The sequence below is a fragment of the Schistocerca piceifrons genome, chromosome 6, assembly GCF_021461385.2.
Source record: "Schistocerca piceifrons isolate TAMUIC-IGC-003096 chromosome 6, iqSchPice1.1, whole genome shotgun sequence".
In the NCBI taxonomy this organism is placed as follows: domain Eukaryota; kingdom Metazoa; phylum Arthropoda; class Insecta; order Orthoptera; family Acrididae; genus Schistocerca; species Schistocerca piceifrons.
This window is the reverse complement of record NC_060143.1, coordinates 175,554,552-175,573,857: the sequence shown is the minus strand read 5'-3', so window position 1 is coordinate 175,573,857 and position 19,306 is coordinate 175,554,552. Positions and strand designations below refer to the sequence as shown.

General features: G+C 38.2%; 1 protein-coding gene across 1 annotated transcript in view; it reads right to left on the bottom strand.

The window, feature by feature from the left end:
* LOC124802585 (transportin-3) overlaps window positions 1-19,306 on the bottom strand; it is a 202,926-nt gene that overhangs the window by 113,546 nt on the left and 70,074 nt on the right. Inside the window, exons 6-7 of the mRNA XM_047263458.1 lie at window positions 16,403-16,547; window positions 4,903-5,049 (exon numbers count right to left, since the gene is read on the bottom strand). Coding sequence (XP_047119414.1) covers window positions 4,903-5,049; window positions 16,403-16,547 — 292 coding nt within the window. The remainder of the gene's footprint in view (window positions 1-4,902; window positions 5,050-16,402; window positions 16,548-19,306) is intronic.

Below are 19,306 nucleotides of genomic sequence, written 5' to 3'. Positions count from 1 at the left end.
CTTAAGTGCACCTACCTGGTAGTCAAAAATTTATCCATGCCATGCATTTGGGAATGGGACTATTTAGTCGAAAACCGGGGAGTCACTGACTTACAGAAAGGGATTGTCGAATTGTCTTTGTTAAGGGAAACAAGGACTCTCGACAAATACTGTCGGAATCTGCCATTGTTATGTAATTATAATAATGTAATGTCAACCGACATGATTAGTTTGCTTGTAGTCGATTCCAATTCAGATCTCGAGCACGTTATCAAAGACAAATTAACCGAGTCTGAATATTTGTCAAGTGTGCCAAGACAGGAACTGTCGAATTTACTATTTCAGTATGCACCAGTTTTTAGCAACAAACCTGGTGTCATCGAAGGATTTAAGTATAAGATGCATGTGTGGCCTACTGAAACATATTGCAAAACAACTTACTTGATACCCTGGTCTAAACAAGAATCCGTTAGACTAGAAATTCAGAGAATGTTGGAGTGGGACATACTAGAACCACCCAACTCCGAGTATAGTAGCCCACTCCTAGCAGTTGCAAAAGCTAACGGTGATATAAGACTTGTGCTTGACGCCAGAAACACCAATAAATTTTTAATACCTGTTTGGACTAGGCCCGAGAACTTAGACGAACTACTGCAGTGGTTCTTTGACCTCCATTGACCTCTGCCACAACTACTGGCAGGTTAAGTTGGATGAAGAGCCTCGGAAATATACGGCTTTCATTTTCACGGGGAGAAGTTTCCACTTCAAAGTCATGCCGTTCGGTCTCATTATTAGTGGTTGAGTTTTTACTTCCACATTAGATACGGTTTTAGGCCCGGACTTGTTAAATGAGGTAACCTTGTACATCGATGACCGCCTCGTGGCAACCGACACCTGAGAGCATAATGTAGAACTGTTACAAAGAGTGTTCCATCGTTTTCAAGACTATGGAGTAACCACAAACCTTTCTAAGTCCAAATTTGGAAAAGAAAGAATTAAGTTTCTCAGGCATATTATCTCTCCCATGGGCATAACACCTGACCCCAAAAAGTTGAAAGCAATAAGTGATTGTCTGTACCTGTGCACTTGTAAGCAACTCAAGTCCTTTCTCAGTTTGCCATCTTTTTTCAGGAAATTCCTACCTGATTAGGTGTTAAACAAGGATTGTTTGCTTAACCTGTTGCAAAAGAACGTTTCGTGGCATTGGACAGCTGAACGTCATGAAGCGTTTCACTGAACGCTTTGCTGAATGTGCAGATATTGCACCACCCACAAATGGATGAACAGTTTTATATAGCCACAGATGCTTCAGACACTGGTCTGGAAGCAATACTATTTCAAACAGACTTTCCAGATGACATTAATACTATCAAACTTATAAGTTTTGCCAGCTGAATGCTCACAAATTGTGAGAGAGTTTATACAACCATGAAACAAGTGATAGCCTTGGTGTGGTAGCTAAAGTAGTTTAGATATTTTGTGTATGGAAAACCAATAATTGTGTATTGTGACCACCAAGCTGTTACTTTTTTGATGACATATAGGCTGTTACACATACGGCTAACCAGATGGGCACTGCTCTTGCAGGAATATTCATTGGAAATACGACATATTCGTGGCAAGGATAATGTTACTGCTGATGCACACTCTAGGTTACCGCGCGGTATCGCTGGAACACGTGCCGCAGTAAACAGAAGTGACAACTTTCGACTAATGTTGATTCAGAACTCTCCATTCGAGAAAGACATCGAATTCATGTGCAAGAACATTATTAAACTTCAAGAACAAGATTCTAAATGGAAAATTATTAAACAATTCCTCTCTAAAAGTAACAGTAGCCATCAAAACATGTGATATTGCCTTCACTACTATATTCTGTCCTACAAAAATAGTGATTTTTTCCAACAAAGAAAATTTTGCATTCCCCTTAGACTATGAACAAAAATTCCTTTTGCACACACATATATCATGGGGACTTGCAAGTAGTTATAAGTGTGCTAAATTAATAACGGTGCATGCGCATTACCCAAATTTAAAGCGTATTGCACAGAAAATCCTGAAAACTTTTGTAATATGCCAAAAAGTTAAGCCAATTAATTATTCGACGAAAACTGAGTTGTGACCTATAGTAGTGAACAATATTCACGATCTAGTCTAGTGTGACATAACAGGTCCTTTGCCAGCGTCAAAGGATAATTTTAAATATGTGCTAGCATTTTACAGCCTGTTTAACAAATACGTAAAAGTGTATCCATTAAAAACTGTAAGGGTTAAGCCAATGTTAAAGATATTAACAGAGAAATACATAGTTCAAGTGGGATAACCAAAAGCATTGTTAACAGTGCTTCGTATTTTTCGTGTAGATCCTGGAAGGAGTGTCTACGCAGAGAAAGCATTGGCCACATTCAGGTTTCTCGTTTCAATCCAAAAAGTAGTCCCCCTGAACGCATATTCAGAGAACTAAATCGATTTATGAGGACGTACGTCTCCAGCCAACACTATCGCTGGATAGAGTATTTGCAGAAATTCGAGGAAGTGTGTAATCAGTTACCCCATTCATCTGCCGGTTTTACTCCTTACAATATCTTATTTGGTAATTGTCAAACGAACAAATGGAATGAAAACCTACCGAAATTCAATAATCCATTACCCACAGACAAATCTGCCTTATTTAACCAAGTGTGTGCTGTGCTTCAGCATCACAAAAAATTAAAGAAAACTTACTATGATAAACCTGATTAAATCTGTTACTTATCAAGTTGGAGAAAGTATCATGGTAAGATCTCATCCGAAATCATCTGCCATAAAGAAGTTATACAAGAAGTTGCAATTAAAATATGAAGGTCCTTTCAAAATAGTGAGAATACCTCATCCTGGAAGTTATATTTTGAGTCTAATTATAAGGGAATGAACAACGGCATCTACAGTCACTAGGATTGAAAACGATTTTGGCAGTAGATTTAAGTGTGTGTGTGTGTGTGTGTGTGTGTGTGTGTGTGTGTGTGTGTTTATTTTTTAGAAAAGAAATATTTGTAATTTTAAGTTGTCGTCGTCTTGTCCTACGAACTGAACTGAAGATTTGTGTGTAAATAACTTTACCTATGAACTTGTTTGTCAAAAGAAAGTGACAAGAGAAGGAGATCTTTAGTAATATAATAATTGAGATAACCTATGCTGAAGAACCTTAAAGGTAATATTGAGAATCTGACAATGAACTAAGAAGCTGTAGCCTGAAAAATTGCTATAAACTGTTTTACACCTTTAGTAGAGGATTCGTGTCCTGAACAACCTTATGAAAGAAGAGAAGCAAGAAACTTAAACTGAATCATAAAGAGACTTCACGATTTGTGGAATAAGACATTCTATGATGAACAGTATTTAAACCACCTTCCTTTTCTATGCTTTTAGTTACAGAATTAAAATATGTAGTGTAAGAAAAACGTTTAAAATCACAGCTGCATTCTGCAACAGAAATAATAGCTGGAATATTTATTATTAGGATAAGTATTTGAAAGTTGTATTTGCATTTAGAATAAGAATAGTAAAGATATTTTCTTTTCAGAGCCAGAATGGCATTAACTGTTGCATTTTTCAACTTAGAGTAAAGAAATAATTTCATTGTGTACCTGATGTGCTGGTTTAAAACTTTCAATTTAGTACACAGGAAAATAAGTTTTAAGTACCTCACAAAATACTATGGAACCATTTAAACCAATAATGCCTTGTCGTGTCGTGTCGTAACTGAACTTGTGTGCTCGTACGTAATATTGATAGGCGATACGAGATGGTCTGTTACATTTTGAAGATTTGCAATCTGCTAGAAAGATTAAAAACAAAGAGGTAAATCAGCAACTTGGAAAATATCTTTGAAGTAATTCAAGCTAGGAAAATAACCGAATATATTGTCTTAATTTGATTATTATCAATGAAAGACTGAACTTAGACCCAATGTAATAGACAACTAATAATTCAACTGATAGGAAGCGATGAATAGTGTGAACTGTGAGGAATATACCTAAACTGTGTTAAAGTAAATACCGTAATCTGGATCTAGCTGTAAAAATCTTTGGCTGAATTTACGTAACTAATTCCACCCATCTGGAAGAAAGGTTACTTCTTTAAGACAATGATAGAATGTGCATAGACTAGAATAGACCAACATAAAGTGAATTTAACAGTGTTTGACATTTCTTTCAACCCATTTAATATATGTGCTCATGAAACATTTATCTGTGTGACAATATAGATTATCAACAGAGCGCAGCATTTATAGATATTCTTTGGTGCTCTAGAAAGTTATCGTACTGATTCAAACTTTTTAGCTCACGGAAACTGTAAACTTTCATAGATAAACTCTGGATATATATAGACTGTAATCATGATTAGGGCAACAATCTCAGTTTGTATGCATTTATGTGTAGCTAGGCTCGTACAAGTCGGGGAGCAAATATTCATCTGAGTAACCCAGTACAGCCAACACGCACTCGGCGTAAATACTGTGCAGCAAGACAATTCTTTTTTGTGACTTCCCTCGTAAAATTCTACTGCGAGCTATCTGGAGCCTGAGACTCATTCATTAACAATCAATCAATATGAAAGGGGAAGTTACAGCTCAAAGGAGTGTGAGTAGGATGTTCCTCATTTTAGGATACAGTGATAAGCAATGAAAGCCCTATGAAAGGATGTGATTTACCTGTTTCAATCTGGTGTGAGGACAAGTAATGGTGTGGGAGCGGGGAGAGGCATGGTTCCAATGTATCTGCTTCATGGAGCTGGTCAGAGGATTACTCCTTTCATTATTTACTTCTACAGAGAACTTTACTATATTTTTATGAATCTTTGTTACAACACTTCAGAATTACTGTGTTGGAATTTGTTACATCCATCACGTCTATGATCAAACATCTACAGAAAATTACTTACATGGTCTGGCTCCATCTGACAATGTCTGCATAATGCTTCAATCAGCCTCTCTACATATGGTTTAAACACCACAGTAACAGAATCATTGTTTTTCTGGTAGAGTTCTTCAGACAAACGATACCATAAATTAAACGTAATCTCTGCCACCTAAAAGAAATTACAAAAGTGTAATATAAATTATACTAATTATTTTATTTGTTCGAAAGACATTTATTGTAACATAAGAGAGAAAATATTTGTAAACAAGTCCTAATGTTAACAAATTTGCTGTCTGTTTTAATGCAACAAGTTGCTTCTTTCACTGCTCTCCCTGCCACTTTAATGCTACAAGTCCAATGCTGCTGAAATGCATATCTGTGTGTCATTCTAATTACTGATTCAAGAATACACAGGCACTCCACGAAAAAGCTTAAAATTTTGTGGTTAGCAGTAATGAAGGGCACAATTAGTAAATAGACTACCTCAACAGCTCCTGGAAAACTGTTTCCTTTGATAGTGGCAGTTAATGTGTTAAACAACACTGTGTTGCGGCAGTTAGTCTGTTACAGAACAGTACGTTTAATCATCTTTCCTGATAATATGGTGTTGATAATTTTTCTTTCATACTGAATACATGTTGCAAAGTATTAAGAAAATTTAATCCAAGAGTTTGAAAGCCATATACTATTAATACAAAACGCTGAGAGATAACTTTATTAATCATAATGTATTATTATTATTAATATTTGTGCAGATAATTTTGTGGCGGTGTTCGTAGCGACAAACACTTGGCTGTAGAACTGGCTTACGAAGTCACCGCCACACTTTTAATAGCGGGCCGACCGGTCCGCTGGAACAGTGAACAGAAAGATGAAAGCCCAAACACTCATACTAAATAAAAGTCGGTACTCATCTTTATTTACGAAGATACACAAACACAGTAGTGAACTCAGTGTCTACAGAAATCTGTCTAGTTCGAGTCGGAGCGGCTAGGTCAGCGTCGGCTGACGACAAACAACAACTCTGCCGCGATGAACACACAACTGACTAGCAAGTACACAATTCGGTGGCGAGTATACAACTGAGCGGCGAATACAGAACTGTCCTAGCGCTCGCGACTCCAGCACTTAAGAAGGCAGAAGCCAGCGGTGGCGCGCGCAGACTTGCGGCGATTTCCTGTATCGCTGGCGCTGCTTATGCGGACGGCGTTCGAACTTTGATGTTGCCAACCTTTTGGCAGCGGGCTCGGGTGGCATTACTGGCTAGGACATAACAGATAATGAGATTGTTCTCTCTCTCTCTCTCTCTCTCTCTCTCTCTCTCTCTCTCTCTCTCTCTGTGTGTGTGTGTGTGTGTGTGTGTGTGTGTGTGTGTGTGTGTGTGTGTGTGTGTGTGTGTGTTGTGTGTGAGAGAGAGAGAGAGAGAGAGAGAGAGAGAGAGAGAGAGAGAGATATCTTTATATAGCTTTCTAGAAAATGATGAAAATGGTTGAAGTAGTTCAGGAGACAGACCAGTGCAGCATAACAGCAGCAATCATGGAGAAAATTGATGTAATTTTCTTACGTCTCACTGCGATGTGTCAAGTCATGTCACAAGTGGCAGAGGGAGAGTAACCAAATGTAAGTTTGTCATCAGCATTATGTATGTCTCAGCTGTCATTGGGATGGGTAAAGTAGAAGCTAGACTGGCCAGAAAACTAGGGAGGTGATTGCACGGCCGAGTACAGGAATTCTCAAGCCAAACACTAGACTGAACAAGAGCATCCATTTTTTTACAGCAGAAGATGAGGAATATTTTGAATTTATGTATGTAATCATGAACACTGTTACTTGAATAAGATAAAACCAATACAGCACTGGAAAAGAAATTTCAATCAGAAAATTCCTGTAACAGGAGATAATTCATACACAGAAAACTAAGATCTTTTTTTCTGTTTATAATATTGTACAAACACACACACACACACACACACACACACACACACACACAACAGCAGCAAATTGTGGAATTAGTACATAGTAATATTAATACAGTCAAATGTGCATTTGCAGGTGATACTGCAGTAGTTGTGTACAAAATAATGGAAGTGAGAGGACAAAAAATTAGACTTCCTATAAACAAAAACTAGATAAAATACATGTTGATATCCAATTCTATGGCTAAAAAAATCTCTAAAAAATGTTTTAAAGATGTTACCTGCTTCTCTTATGCAGGTGTACCTTTAGCCACCAATAATAATATGATACAGTCTATTAGAGAAAGAATGCAAGCAAGAAATAGACTGTATTATGTGAACTAAGAATTATCTTATTACAAGAACAACAAAGTTAAGAGTATACTATTCCCTTGTAAAACTAGTTGTTACAATCTGCTGATGACAGAAGCAGATATCAACAACCTAAGGGCATTTGAAAGAAAAATCCTATGGAAAACTGCTAGGCATGTGAGAGGCAGAGGGTTGGAGAGTAAGTTAAATCTCTCAGAATACACTGGTCAGGATACAGGGAATAGATGGTAAGATGCCCAAACAAATAATGAAAATCAGATAGTATTACACCAGAAGGAAGAGCTGACCCAAAGCTAGAAGGCCGGACAATGGGGCTCATCCTACCAAGATGGAAATCTGAGGGTAGAAGTAATTATCTTAATTATGGACAAATAGTGCTAAGTGTACGAATTCTAAACACACCACAAGAATAGCAATGACAAACTATTTCATAATATCATATTTTATGCCACTTTACAGTTGATCAAAAGCAAGTTTCTTTTATTATTTAAAAATTCATTGTATGAGATATCTAGGGTATTGGTACCAGCTTGGTCAGCACACCAATGTGGTCATTTTGATGTACACAACCTGACAACAAAAAGAAGTGAAGCACCCACAAGGAGACAGAAAGGGGGGGGGGGGGGGGGGGGAAGGGGGGGACAATCTTCACATGTTGAGAGGATATGTGGCATTACATGAGTGATTAAAAAATCAAGTCAAATTTACAATGAACTTGCCAATACTTGGCCACGTTTCAGTATGACATTGCTCCACCTCAGGCCTGGATGCATGCACTGACTTAGTTGAGAAGGTTGTCAGGAAGCTGATCCACAATTGTTGTAACTGATTCTTGATATCCTTGATACTGACACTGAGATGGGGTTCATGCCCGAGCTGGTCGCATATGTACTACTGGGGACAGATCTGGGGATCTGGTTGGCTACGGAAGTACCTCAACATACCACAGACAGTTCACAGAGATATGTATCATGCGTGAACAAATACTGTCCTATCAAAAAATGATGTGACAATACCGCCACATGGGAGGTAACTCTTGAGGATGCAGAATACCTGTGAAGCACCTTTGTGCTGTCAAAGTTCACTTTATCACTACCAGCTTTAACCTGGAGTCACAGGTGATGGCTCCCCCTCACTGTGATGCCAGGAGTAACGCTGTTGTCCACCTCCAAAACATTGGAAGAATGCAACCTCTCCACAGGTCACCAAAATACTCACTGACAGTGGTAATCTAGAGAAGTGCAGAGCCGCGATTCATCACTGAAGACAATGTGATGACATTTCCGTCAGCAGTCCATGATTCTCATCATGGCACCACTCCAAATGCAGTCATTTGTGTTGTGGTTTTAGGTAATCCCCTGGTCTAGCTGATGCTGGTCTCTGGCCAATGGTGCAGGATGACACAACGTTGTGAGGGGTTCATTACTTGTTCTGGGTCGCATGGCCAGACACAAAAAGGTTATAATGTTCTTGGTGCATAATACCTCGTGGTGGTCAGATGCGTTCGACAAGAAACTTGATGAGGAGTACGCTTGCTCTCACTTTACCATGTAGCCCAAAATCTGGCCACTGTCACATCCAAATGCCTCACAAATCTGGACACTGCACAATTCGACCAGCAAGCCAAATGGAGATTCACTTAACATAATATTGAATTTCATCAAATTTTCGACTATGTTCAAATTTGTAAAATATTACGTCAAGTATGGGAACACTGCTGATGCTTTTTCACACAACGGAAGTTATAAGATGCTGTGACCACAATTAAGAACTCGCTACTAGTAGTTTACAACTCTGTTTTGAGTTATGTGAATAAACAGTTGAACTGAAAATTAACACACAGTGTTGCTAAGGCAAGTCAGCCATGGCCGTAGATTTCTATAATTACAAATTAGAGCTGAGATATTTGCAGATAACTTATTTCACGAACGTAGTGCAGTAGAGTTGGTCACCCTTTGATAGCCCGTACATTGTTCTTCACTGACCTCAAAAATGGTCAAGCAATGTATTTTATTAAGGGTTATAATATAAACTACATATCAGTATTTTGTTACATGTGTAACATAAAATTACACCCCAAATGCATTTTATGCATATAAAACAGCTGGATCAATTTAGGTGACTGGTCAACTAGTACAGCAAATCATAAATTATGTATCAACTAACCATAAAATGCATTTTTTTTAATTAAGGAATGGGTGACATTCTATGTTAGCTGTCCTGGGACATGTGTGGTGAAAAATATTTGGTTAGAGTACTAGTGGAAAAATAGATTATGAGGAAAACTAGTTTAAGTGAAAAAAGGCTTAGTCGCAGCCTAAGAAGGGTTGTTTTCAGAACAAATCTGGAGGGAAGGTCATGAGTCATTCCTGCACAGCTTAAAGAAAATCACCTGGCAAGGTTTTAGGCTATAGTCTTGGTCTGGCATGCAGTTTTAATCTGGCAGGAAACTTTGAAACAGCACATGTACTGTTACACAGAAAAAGATTCATTTCGAAGACTCAATTTTAAAGCTGAAGATCACCTCAGACTTTGTACAATCATGAGAGTAAGCAATGGTGAGAAATAACACTCATTACTGAAGTCACCTGGTCCAGTTTAGCCGTGCCATTGCCCATATGCACGCAAAATCCTCATTCTACAGATTATCCTTTCTCTCGCATACAGCATGAAAGCCTGACACCAATGCAGCAATCGCCACCTGGTAATGACAAGCACTAATGTGTCCCTTTGAAAGTCCATAAGTCAATGTTAGTCATTAACACCTAGAACAATGCTACTGAGCTTATTATGAATTAAATGGGTGTATTGATTCTTTTTAAAGGAAGGGAAGGAAGATTAAGTTTAACACCCTGTCGACATTGAGGTCATCAGAGATGGAGCCCAAGCTCAGAATGATTCAAGTATGGGTCCTTTCAACGGAACCATCCAGGCATTTGCTTGGAGTGATTTAGGGAAATCACAGAAAGTCTAAATCAGGATGTCCAGACATGGATGGATTTAAACTGTCGACCTCTCAAATGCGAGTCCAGTGTCCTTACCACTGTGCCATCTTGCTCGATGAGTTTTTAAAGTCTCTACTAGTGATGGACATATGTTCTTTTGGTTTAAACACTTCAGTTATTAATTGATATTATGAAAGAATAACTACCGTCAATTTAATTATGGCTTAAAACAGATAACTTTTGTGGAACTAAAAGCAATTATAATGCATTCTATAAGATTTTGGGATTATAGCCAGATGACGTTAACTTCTTGCCTCAATATTTTGGCTGACAACCCAGTTGCTATCTTCAGGTAAATGTTATAATGAACCATATTATATTCTTCAATTTTTATCAATTTCAAATGCCACATTAAATTGCATAATTTTAATTAACTTGCCTGTTGACAGTTTGCCTCACTCAAGTACATTATTTGTTGTTAACATAAATCAGCTCCTCAAACTGGATACAATGATGAATTATTAGATAAATGGTATGCCTAATGTGTCCTTAATTAGAAACCATATTATAAGACTTGGGTAAATTACTAATTATAAATCATATGAAGTCTAAACTTATTTCAAGAGAAGGGTGTGGAATGTTCTCTGACCAATGTACCATACCAGATACTGAATACATTCAGTACATGAGTCAACGGAAACATTTTCACACTCAAAGCACACACAATTCAATTCAGGTAAGCAAGACATTTTACTTTCACAACAAGCACACAATCACCAAAGCTTTTAACACTTACGGCGTGGAAGCAATAATGTTACGCCTACTTTCACAACAAGCACACAATCACCAAAGTTTTTAACACTTACGGCGTGGAAGCAATAATGTTACGCCAACTACAGGAAATGAGGAAGTCCAGCTGACATAACATTTCATCATGCCAGTTAATGTTTTTTAGTGGTCTGTAACATACTTTTATGACTCCTACAAATAACTGCAGATACAGCGCTAATAATTTCTATGGTGACCATCAGGTGTCAGAGGCTGGCATTGCTTTAAAAAGTGATATTACTGAAACATTTCTTATTGTCACTTTGTAGAGATTAGCTGGCGTGCACTTACACTGCACTGCATTATGAATACTGAACTTCACTTGGCACATAAATTAACTATGGAAGAAAATGTGCTTACTTATGTACTTTAATATAACAATCAAACAATAGAAATTCCAGGCTGGAATATCAACAATGTAAGGTAAAGATAGATGATACTTACAATAAAGATAATATGTTAAATTGCGGACAGGTGCAACTAAAGAGACACTTGCAAATTAGATTTCAGTCACAGCCTTTGCCAGAGAAAGAAACTCACACACATACGTTCACAAAAGCAAGTACAGCCTCAGCACAAGTGACGGACATCTCTGGACCAGAAACTATCTTTTTTCAATGTTTTCTGCAATAAATACGCCTGAATTGCAGTTTCACTGTTTCAATACTAACAGTATTGAATGCGTTACACGAAAGGAGTCTCCCCAAAGAATCCAAATTTTGATGATAAGTACAGATACATGAACTGCAATCAGGCGTACCCTGGGCAATGTCCAGTCAACTCAGTCCAACTCAGAATGACCTGGCGGCTGATCCTTTCACGCTACAAGTATCAGAGACATCAAATAAACGGTCCTTTTTAGGACCAGTGTTGACTGTAATATCCGTGAACGTCGAAGGAATATCTCCCTGCAAGCAACAACTCTTGCAAGACATGTGCCACACTAAGCACTGTGATGTTTTGTGTATTCAAGAAATACATAGTGCTACCCAGCAGATACGTTGTACTGTTCCTGGAATGAAACTGGTTGCTGAAAGACCACATGCACAGAATGGAAGCGCCATCTTTATAAGAACTGGCCTTGAAGTCTGTAGTGTTTGTCAGTCAGATGATAACAATATTGAAATTATTACTGTTACGTAACTGTACAGTCACATCAGTATATAAACCTCCAGCAACATATTTTTCCTTCATGCCACCTGAAAATTTTATTACAGAGAAAGCTTCTATTGTGATAGGTGATTTCAACAGTCATAGCCATGTTTGGGGGTACACTCAAGAGGATCAAAATGGTGAGGCTGTCCTGTGGGCTGAAACTTTCCATCTCTCCCTCCTTCATGACCACAAACTACCTCATTCTTTCTACAGTGGGCGCTGGGAATGTGGCTGTAAACTGGATCTGCTTTTTGTAAGTGAAAGTATTTTTCATACCTGCACTAAATCCGTCTGTAAGCCCATACCGAGTACACAACATCGACCCATTATGTGCCACGTTCTCCCACAAGTAAGACCTCAAGGAATCCCTTTCAGACAAAGACACAACTTCAAAAAAGCTGATTGGCAGAAATTTTCAAAATTATTAGGTGAGAAAATTGTAACTATAGATACTGTGATAGATCAATATGAGAATTTTGTTAATATTATTAATGCCTCCTCCCAAGCATCAATTCCAAGGAGATGCGGAATGAATTATATCAAGGGTATAACACCTGAAACAGCCACTCTTCTTGAAGAATACTACAGGAAGTTTGAAGAAGATCCTTTCAGTGAATCCACATAAAGCCTTGCACAGAATGTTCTCTCTTCAATATCTGAGGCTAAGAGAGAAGAATGGGTACAATTAATGGTTGACTGTGACATGAGTAAAAGTAGCCAAAAGCCCTGGAGGCTACTACGTCACCTGAGTAATGATAACACTCAAGTCAACACATATGTTAATATTAAACCAGACCAAATTGCTCACCAACCCCTCATTAATGGCAAATCAACTAAACCCAGATATATAGAGAGGAAACAATTATTCAGGCAAACGGATCAAGAGAATAATATCTTATCTCCTCCTTTCTCTCTTGAAGAACTGAATTCAGCCCTGAATAAATATAAATTGGGAAAAGCAGCAGGATTGGATGACATTATAGCTGAACAAATCAAGAATTTTGGTCCTGCTACTATGCTTTGGTTACTGGAGTTTATAAACAACTGTATTCAAGTATGCAAGATCCCTAAAAGTATGGTGAAAAGCAAGAGTAATTGCCATACCGAAACCAGGAAAGGATAGGAAATATCCCAAAAATTATAGACCAGTCTCCTTACTCTGTCACCTCTGAAAAATACTGGAGAGGCTCATTCTTCAGAGAATGATTAGAAAGGTGGAGCCTCTTCTAATACCACAGCAAACAGGTTTGGACGTGCGGAATATCTGTGTATAAGGAAGTGGCATCAATGGTTACAAGGATGGTGTCCGGGGGTAACAGATTGGGTAAGGATTCCATGCGTTCGAGAAAGTGGTTGGTGTCTTTGATGAAGGATGGGAGACTGCATGTAATGGGTTGAAGGAGTTGATCTACGTAGGCAGAGATACGTTCTGTGGGGGCTTGGTAACCAGCTACAATGGGGCGGCTGGGATGATTGGGTTTGTGAGCGCGAGTGTGTACCTGTCCTTTTTTCCCCCTAAGGTAAGTCTTTCCGCTCCCGGGATTGGAATGACTCCTTACCCTCTCCCTTAAAACCCACATCCTCTAGTCTTTCCCTCTTTCCTGATGAAGCAACCTTGGGTTGCGAAAGCTTGAAATTTGTGTGTGTGTTTGGGTGTTTTTTATTGTGTCTATCAACCAGCGCTTTCTCGTTTGGTAAGGCACAGCATCTTTGTTATTTATTTATGTTTTTCCCACGTGGAATGTTTCCCTATATCTTTTATGAAATGTCAGAAGTGCAAAAATGGAAAAGCATTTCATAGTTCATCAAAGTGTTCAGGTAATGAATTGTATGAAACTAACATGAGACTGTTCTATTGGCTTAGATGCACTGGTAAAGGTGCAAGGGCTGGTAATGTTCTCTGCACTGTGTTGAATTTGCCAAAACCTCCTTCTAGGTATATGAAATATGTAACAGCAATTGGGGACTCTGTAAATGCTGTGGCTGAAGATTCAATGGTTGCTGCTACATCTGAAGCTGTTGAACAAAATGAGGGTGACACAGACATCAGCATTGCTGTAGATAAATCCTGGCAAAAGTGTGGGTTTAGTCCTAAAAATGGTTTTACATCTGCAGTAAGTGGTGACACTGGTAAAGTTTTGGATTTTGATGTTCTCAGTAAGTACTGCCAAGGTTGTACAGTGAACCAGAACAACAGATTACTTCATAAAAAAGCAGTGTGTAAAAAATTATGACGGCAAAAGTGGAGGGATGGCGGTAAAAGGAGCAGTTAACATTTTTCAGCCTTCCCAGAAGGAGAGAAGTGTCAGATATGTGAATTACTTAGGTGATGGAGACAGCAAGGCTTTCATTGCAGTACAAAACAGTGAGCCGTATGATGTTCCTATACAAAAACTTGAATCTGTAGGACATGTCAAGAAAAGCATGGGAACACATTTGCGTAACCTAAAAACCAAGCTGCGTAACACAAAACTGTCTGATGGCAAGACAATAAAATGTGCTGGAAGACTAACGTACAAAGAAATTGATGAATTACAGGAATATTACGAGAAGGCCATTAGAGATAACTGTGACAATTTAGAGAAGATGAAAAGAGCTGTGGTGGAGCACTTTCTTTCATTGAATATCAACTGATGAAAAGCCATGTCATGCTTCGTGTCCACCTCCACCAAACTCTTGGGGTAAATATAGGCAAGCTGAATTTTCTGGCACCCTGTATTAATTTACATATAAGCATTCTCTTCCTTTTGCAGTAATGGCGGCAATCAACCTATTTAAAGAGATATGGCAAATCCTGAGCTACTAAAGAAGTGCTTACATGGGAAGACCCAGAACGTGAATGAGTCCTTGGCTTTATGACCCTAAAGTTAGCAGTGTCTGATGCTGTAATAACTTTTAATGGTGCAAACTAGGAAAGACTTACAGTTCTGGAGAAGTTAGGGATAAGATTTGGACAGAACATAGCTAAAGGACTGCGGGAAGTGGATGAGCTTCGTGTACGTGAAGCAGAGTTAGCTCTCAGCAAATGACAAAAGAAGCAAGAAAGAAAAGGAAGAGGCAAGCACTGGGCTGTTGTGACATTGAAGAAGAGACAGACTATGGGCCAGGGCAATTCTAGAGCATAAAAGACACAGAAATGTAAGTCTGTGTAAGACTTTGTAATAAAAAAAGTGTTAAAATTCAATATCTCTGCAATATTTTTTGCAATAAATGACCTGTTATCTAAAAAAAAAAGTACTGATGGTAGACACGAAATTTTCACGGCATGCCAAGCGTGGGATTCAGCACTATGGAACTAGAATAATTATAATATTGTGAGTTATTTTGTTTTTATGTTCATTTATTTACAAAATTCTGTCAAAAAATTGAGTGTTTTAAAAAAAAGCCCCACAGTACAATTTTAGTAATAATTCTAGTCCACTGTATCTAGAAAAGTGCATTCAATAATTATGGAAAATTGTAAGTTGGTGTCAAAAAGTTTCCAATACAATGGGTCACAAAATTTGATAATTTAACACTGGCAGCATAGGGCATACAATGTCCCCTTAAATCCCTATTTATTCTAGTGGTCTGTTTTTATCTCAGATAATAGGACTTCCAACTTCTGCAGAGATTCATTGTACAAGGTCCTGTTGGGGTTATCGAGGTCATTTCAGTTTAATATGGACACTGAACCACAGGGCAACTTGGCAATTTTTCCATTTACAGTTCACTGCAACAGGGGACTTAATTACATGGAACTGGCACTGACTAGGGATGAAAACTTTGACGCTCAATAAGCCACTGAGTGAGAGGGTATAAGGATACTGCGAAGTTCACTAGTTATTCACACACACACACACACACACACACACACACACACACACACACACACCAATTTGCTTCGTATACCAGTGGCTCTTGACTCTTTATAGGCCACCTGTTATTTGCAAAGCTTTCTTACAAATTAATTTATTGCTTTTGCAGCTGAAAACAAAATTTAACATTTTTAATGTCACTCTCCATCTCATCCCTTAGGACATGTGAAGGAACATGTACAAAACACAAGGTGTGGGAGTGTGACATACTGGGATGTTACTCAGAACACACAGTCATGAAACATAACAGAGTTGTGAGCAATTTTACCTCCTCTGGGTTAGATTCCCACAACCTTCCTTTCCTGCCTTTAACTAGAAAAGAGGACATACAAAACTCAGCATTTACTTTCCAACTTTTTGGCCTGGCATGTCTCTAACATTTTGTAAACAAGTTTCTTAGGTTGTCTTTACATATGCCAGATGTAAAGATACTGTCTTAAACATCTCACCTCGTAATCATGATGGCCTACACATGTCAAAACCAGATCCAAAATCTTCAGGGCAAAATGAGGTTTATTGTTGCAACTACCATTTACTATCTTCTCTAAAAACGATTCTGCCAACTCCGTGAAAATTCTGCAATAGTTCATGGACCTGTGGGGGTAAATCAGAACGTCAACTTCTATTAAGAAAAAACACAGCATTCAAAAATGAAGTAAAACGAATTACATCATCATCCAGTCAAATCAAAGTAAAAATGTGGTTGATATAAAGTAATGAACAATTTGCAGCAAATGAATTTTAATAAATTATAAAACACACACACAAAACTGCTTGCAACTGAGAGCTATACACCAAATTCAGATAACAGTCACAAAAAAAACACCAACTGCAACAAATTTGAAGTCTTTCTTAACTGCTAAATTAAAGACAGCTCAGAGAGGAGAAAAATGGTACAACATCTTACTACATGTTAGTATCACCCATACAAGAACATTAGTTTCAATGGTCAATTAAGTATGAATAATAAAATAATTCAAATTCTTAACTGTAGGTTAAGTTCTGTAACATGAGGGCATAGGTTGGCAAAGGCAAAAACAGGCGACACATGACTCTCTCTCATTCACACTGCCACATGAAGGAATGTGCTCTTTATGAGTAAGTCAAGAGAGATTTGAGAACCAAGAAAGTATTCTATCATTGTCCTACTGCATGAAACCTACTACATGAAATACAAAGCATGCCAGTACAAATTCTCTTGGTGTGACTGCAACAGTGTATGGTTCTAACTGTGTATTGTAGGTGTTTGGTGAACATTATTTGAATAATAGTGGTAGAGGCTGGCAGCAAACACTTCTGGTTAACAAGATATATGGCTGGACCTTTGGCAGGTGAAAGAGGCCAGTTACAGTCAGTGTGAGGTGGGCCAGGAACTCAATGTCATCACTATATAAAACGCTCCAGGAGGGACAAAACATTCAACATCAGTATGAGTAAGGTCAACTAATTGCTACAATCAAGTACAACAATATTTTGCTTTAAATGCTTGAAGATAACCTACCAGCACAGCAACAGCCCTGGCTTAAGAAATCGCAGCACGCACTGACCACAATCACCTATAACACAGCATACTGTTGACTTTGAGAGGTGCTCTACATGCTCAGTAACCTACAACAATCACTCCCCTTGCACAAAGGCACTGAGTGGCTCCAAAACTGTGGTGCCTTGCATTCAAGAACAGTATGGCATTGCCTTGTACATAGATGAGCCACCTTTTAGCCAGAAAAGTGATTCTCGCCATTTGTTCATCTGACGTGCGCACACCACACTACTTTTTGAGGTGATTTGACAGCTGCTAAGGGTAATGTTGTATCCTGTTACACTTTTTTCATAGTCAATGTAGATGGGTTTATTCATTTAATGATAATTCCTAATCTGTTTATAAAAGAAGGGCACCATATACACAGAATGGCTTGCTCACTTCTCAGGCTTAAATTCAGTGAAAAACGCGTGGGCGTGGGGGTGGAGCACCCTGAAGTTGTTATAGCAAACCATGCTAAACAATATGATATACAGTATGGAGAACAAATACAGTATTCAAAATTCCCAAGAAGAAGACATATGCTTGGAAAAACCAGGACACAAAACTCCAAAATCAGATACTTGATTGTAAGGCATACGTAGGAGTAGATACAGACTCAAATCACAGTCTAGTAAAGGTAAAGAGTAGGCTGATGTCTGAGAGAATCATCACGAAGATTCAACATACAAGAAGGTGCTATACTGAAATACTACGGAAAGATTATATGCATTTGAAGTTCTCCAATATTGTGCTTCTGAACACCACAGTAGGTAATTCAGATGAGGAGAAAGAGACATATCTGAAAGGGATAATCACAGGCACTGGACAGAGAAATACACATATGAGGAAGGTAACTATACAGAAACGAAACAATTATAGGGTGTTATTGGCCGGGGGCGCCATATGGGGTTGTTCGGCTGCCTGGTATAAGTACTTATATTTGACATCATTTTGGCTAATTGAACATTAATGGAGATGAGATGAAATTATTAGGACAACATGAAAACTCAGTTTCCAAGTGAAGCAAATCTCCAACCAGCCAGGAATCAAACCTGGAACCCCCTGATCTAAAGGAGTGACACTAACCATTAGGCCATGAGCTGTGGACAACTGTGAAGAAACTGTAAGCAACAGTAGAATACTTCAATTAGTTGACAAAAGAAGGAAACATATTCATTTTCTGGACACGAAAAGAACACAGCAAATAAGCAAAGGACGGAAATCAATAAGAAGTGCATTGAAGCTAATGTGGCTGCAGCAAAAATGTAAAGAAGTTGAAAGGGAAATTACTGTTAAAAAACAGGTTCAGCACATACAAATGCCAAAATAACTTTAAGAAATTTTAAAGACGAACCTGTAAACATTATGAGTGGACAAAGAATAGCACAGTTAAATAGAGAAGATATCAGATAGGTGAAAACAGCACCCTGAATCCCTCTCCAAAGGAAGGAACCATCTGATAAAATGACAGAAGATGACTAGGTGTCGATATGGGCGGAATCTTTAAACTCCAGTGTTAAGAGTCATAGTACACTCGCAATCTAACATCGCAGAAGTGATTGCTGAATTTATAAAATTGTTAAGTCAAGTGGCAACTAATGATTATTCAAGCGTGTAGACTGGTGACATGTCATTGGACTTTCAGAAGAATATTATTCACAATGTCTAGAAGATAGCAAGAGCAAATAACCCGAGAATAATCACATTGACAACTCATGTATCCAAGTTGCTACACAGGATAATATATTGAAGAAACAAAAAGAAAACTGAACATTAGTTAGATGAGAATCAGTTGGCTTCAGGAAAGGGAAAGCCACTAAGGAGATAGTTC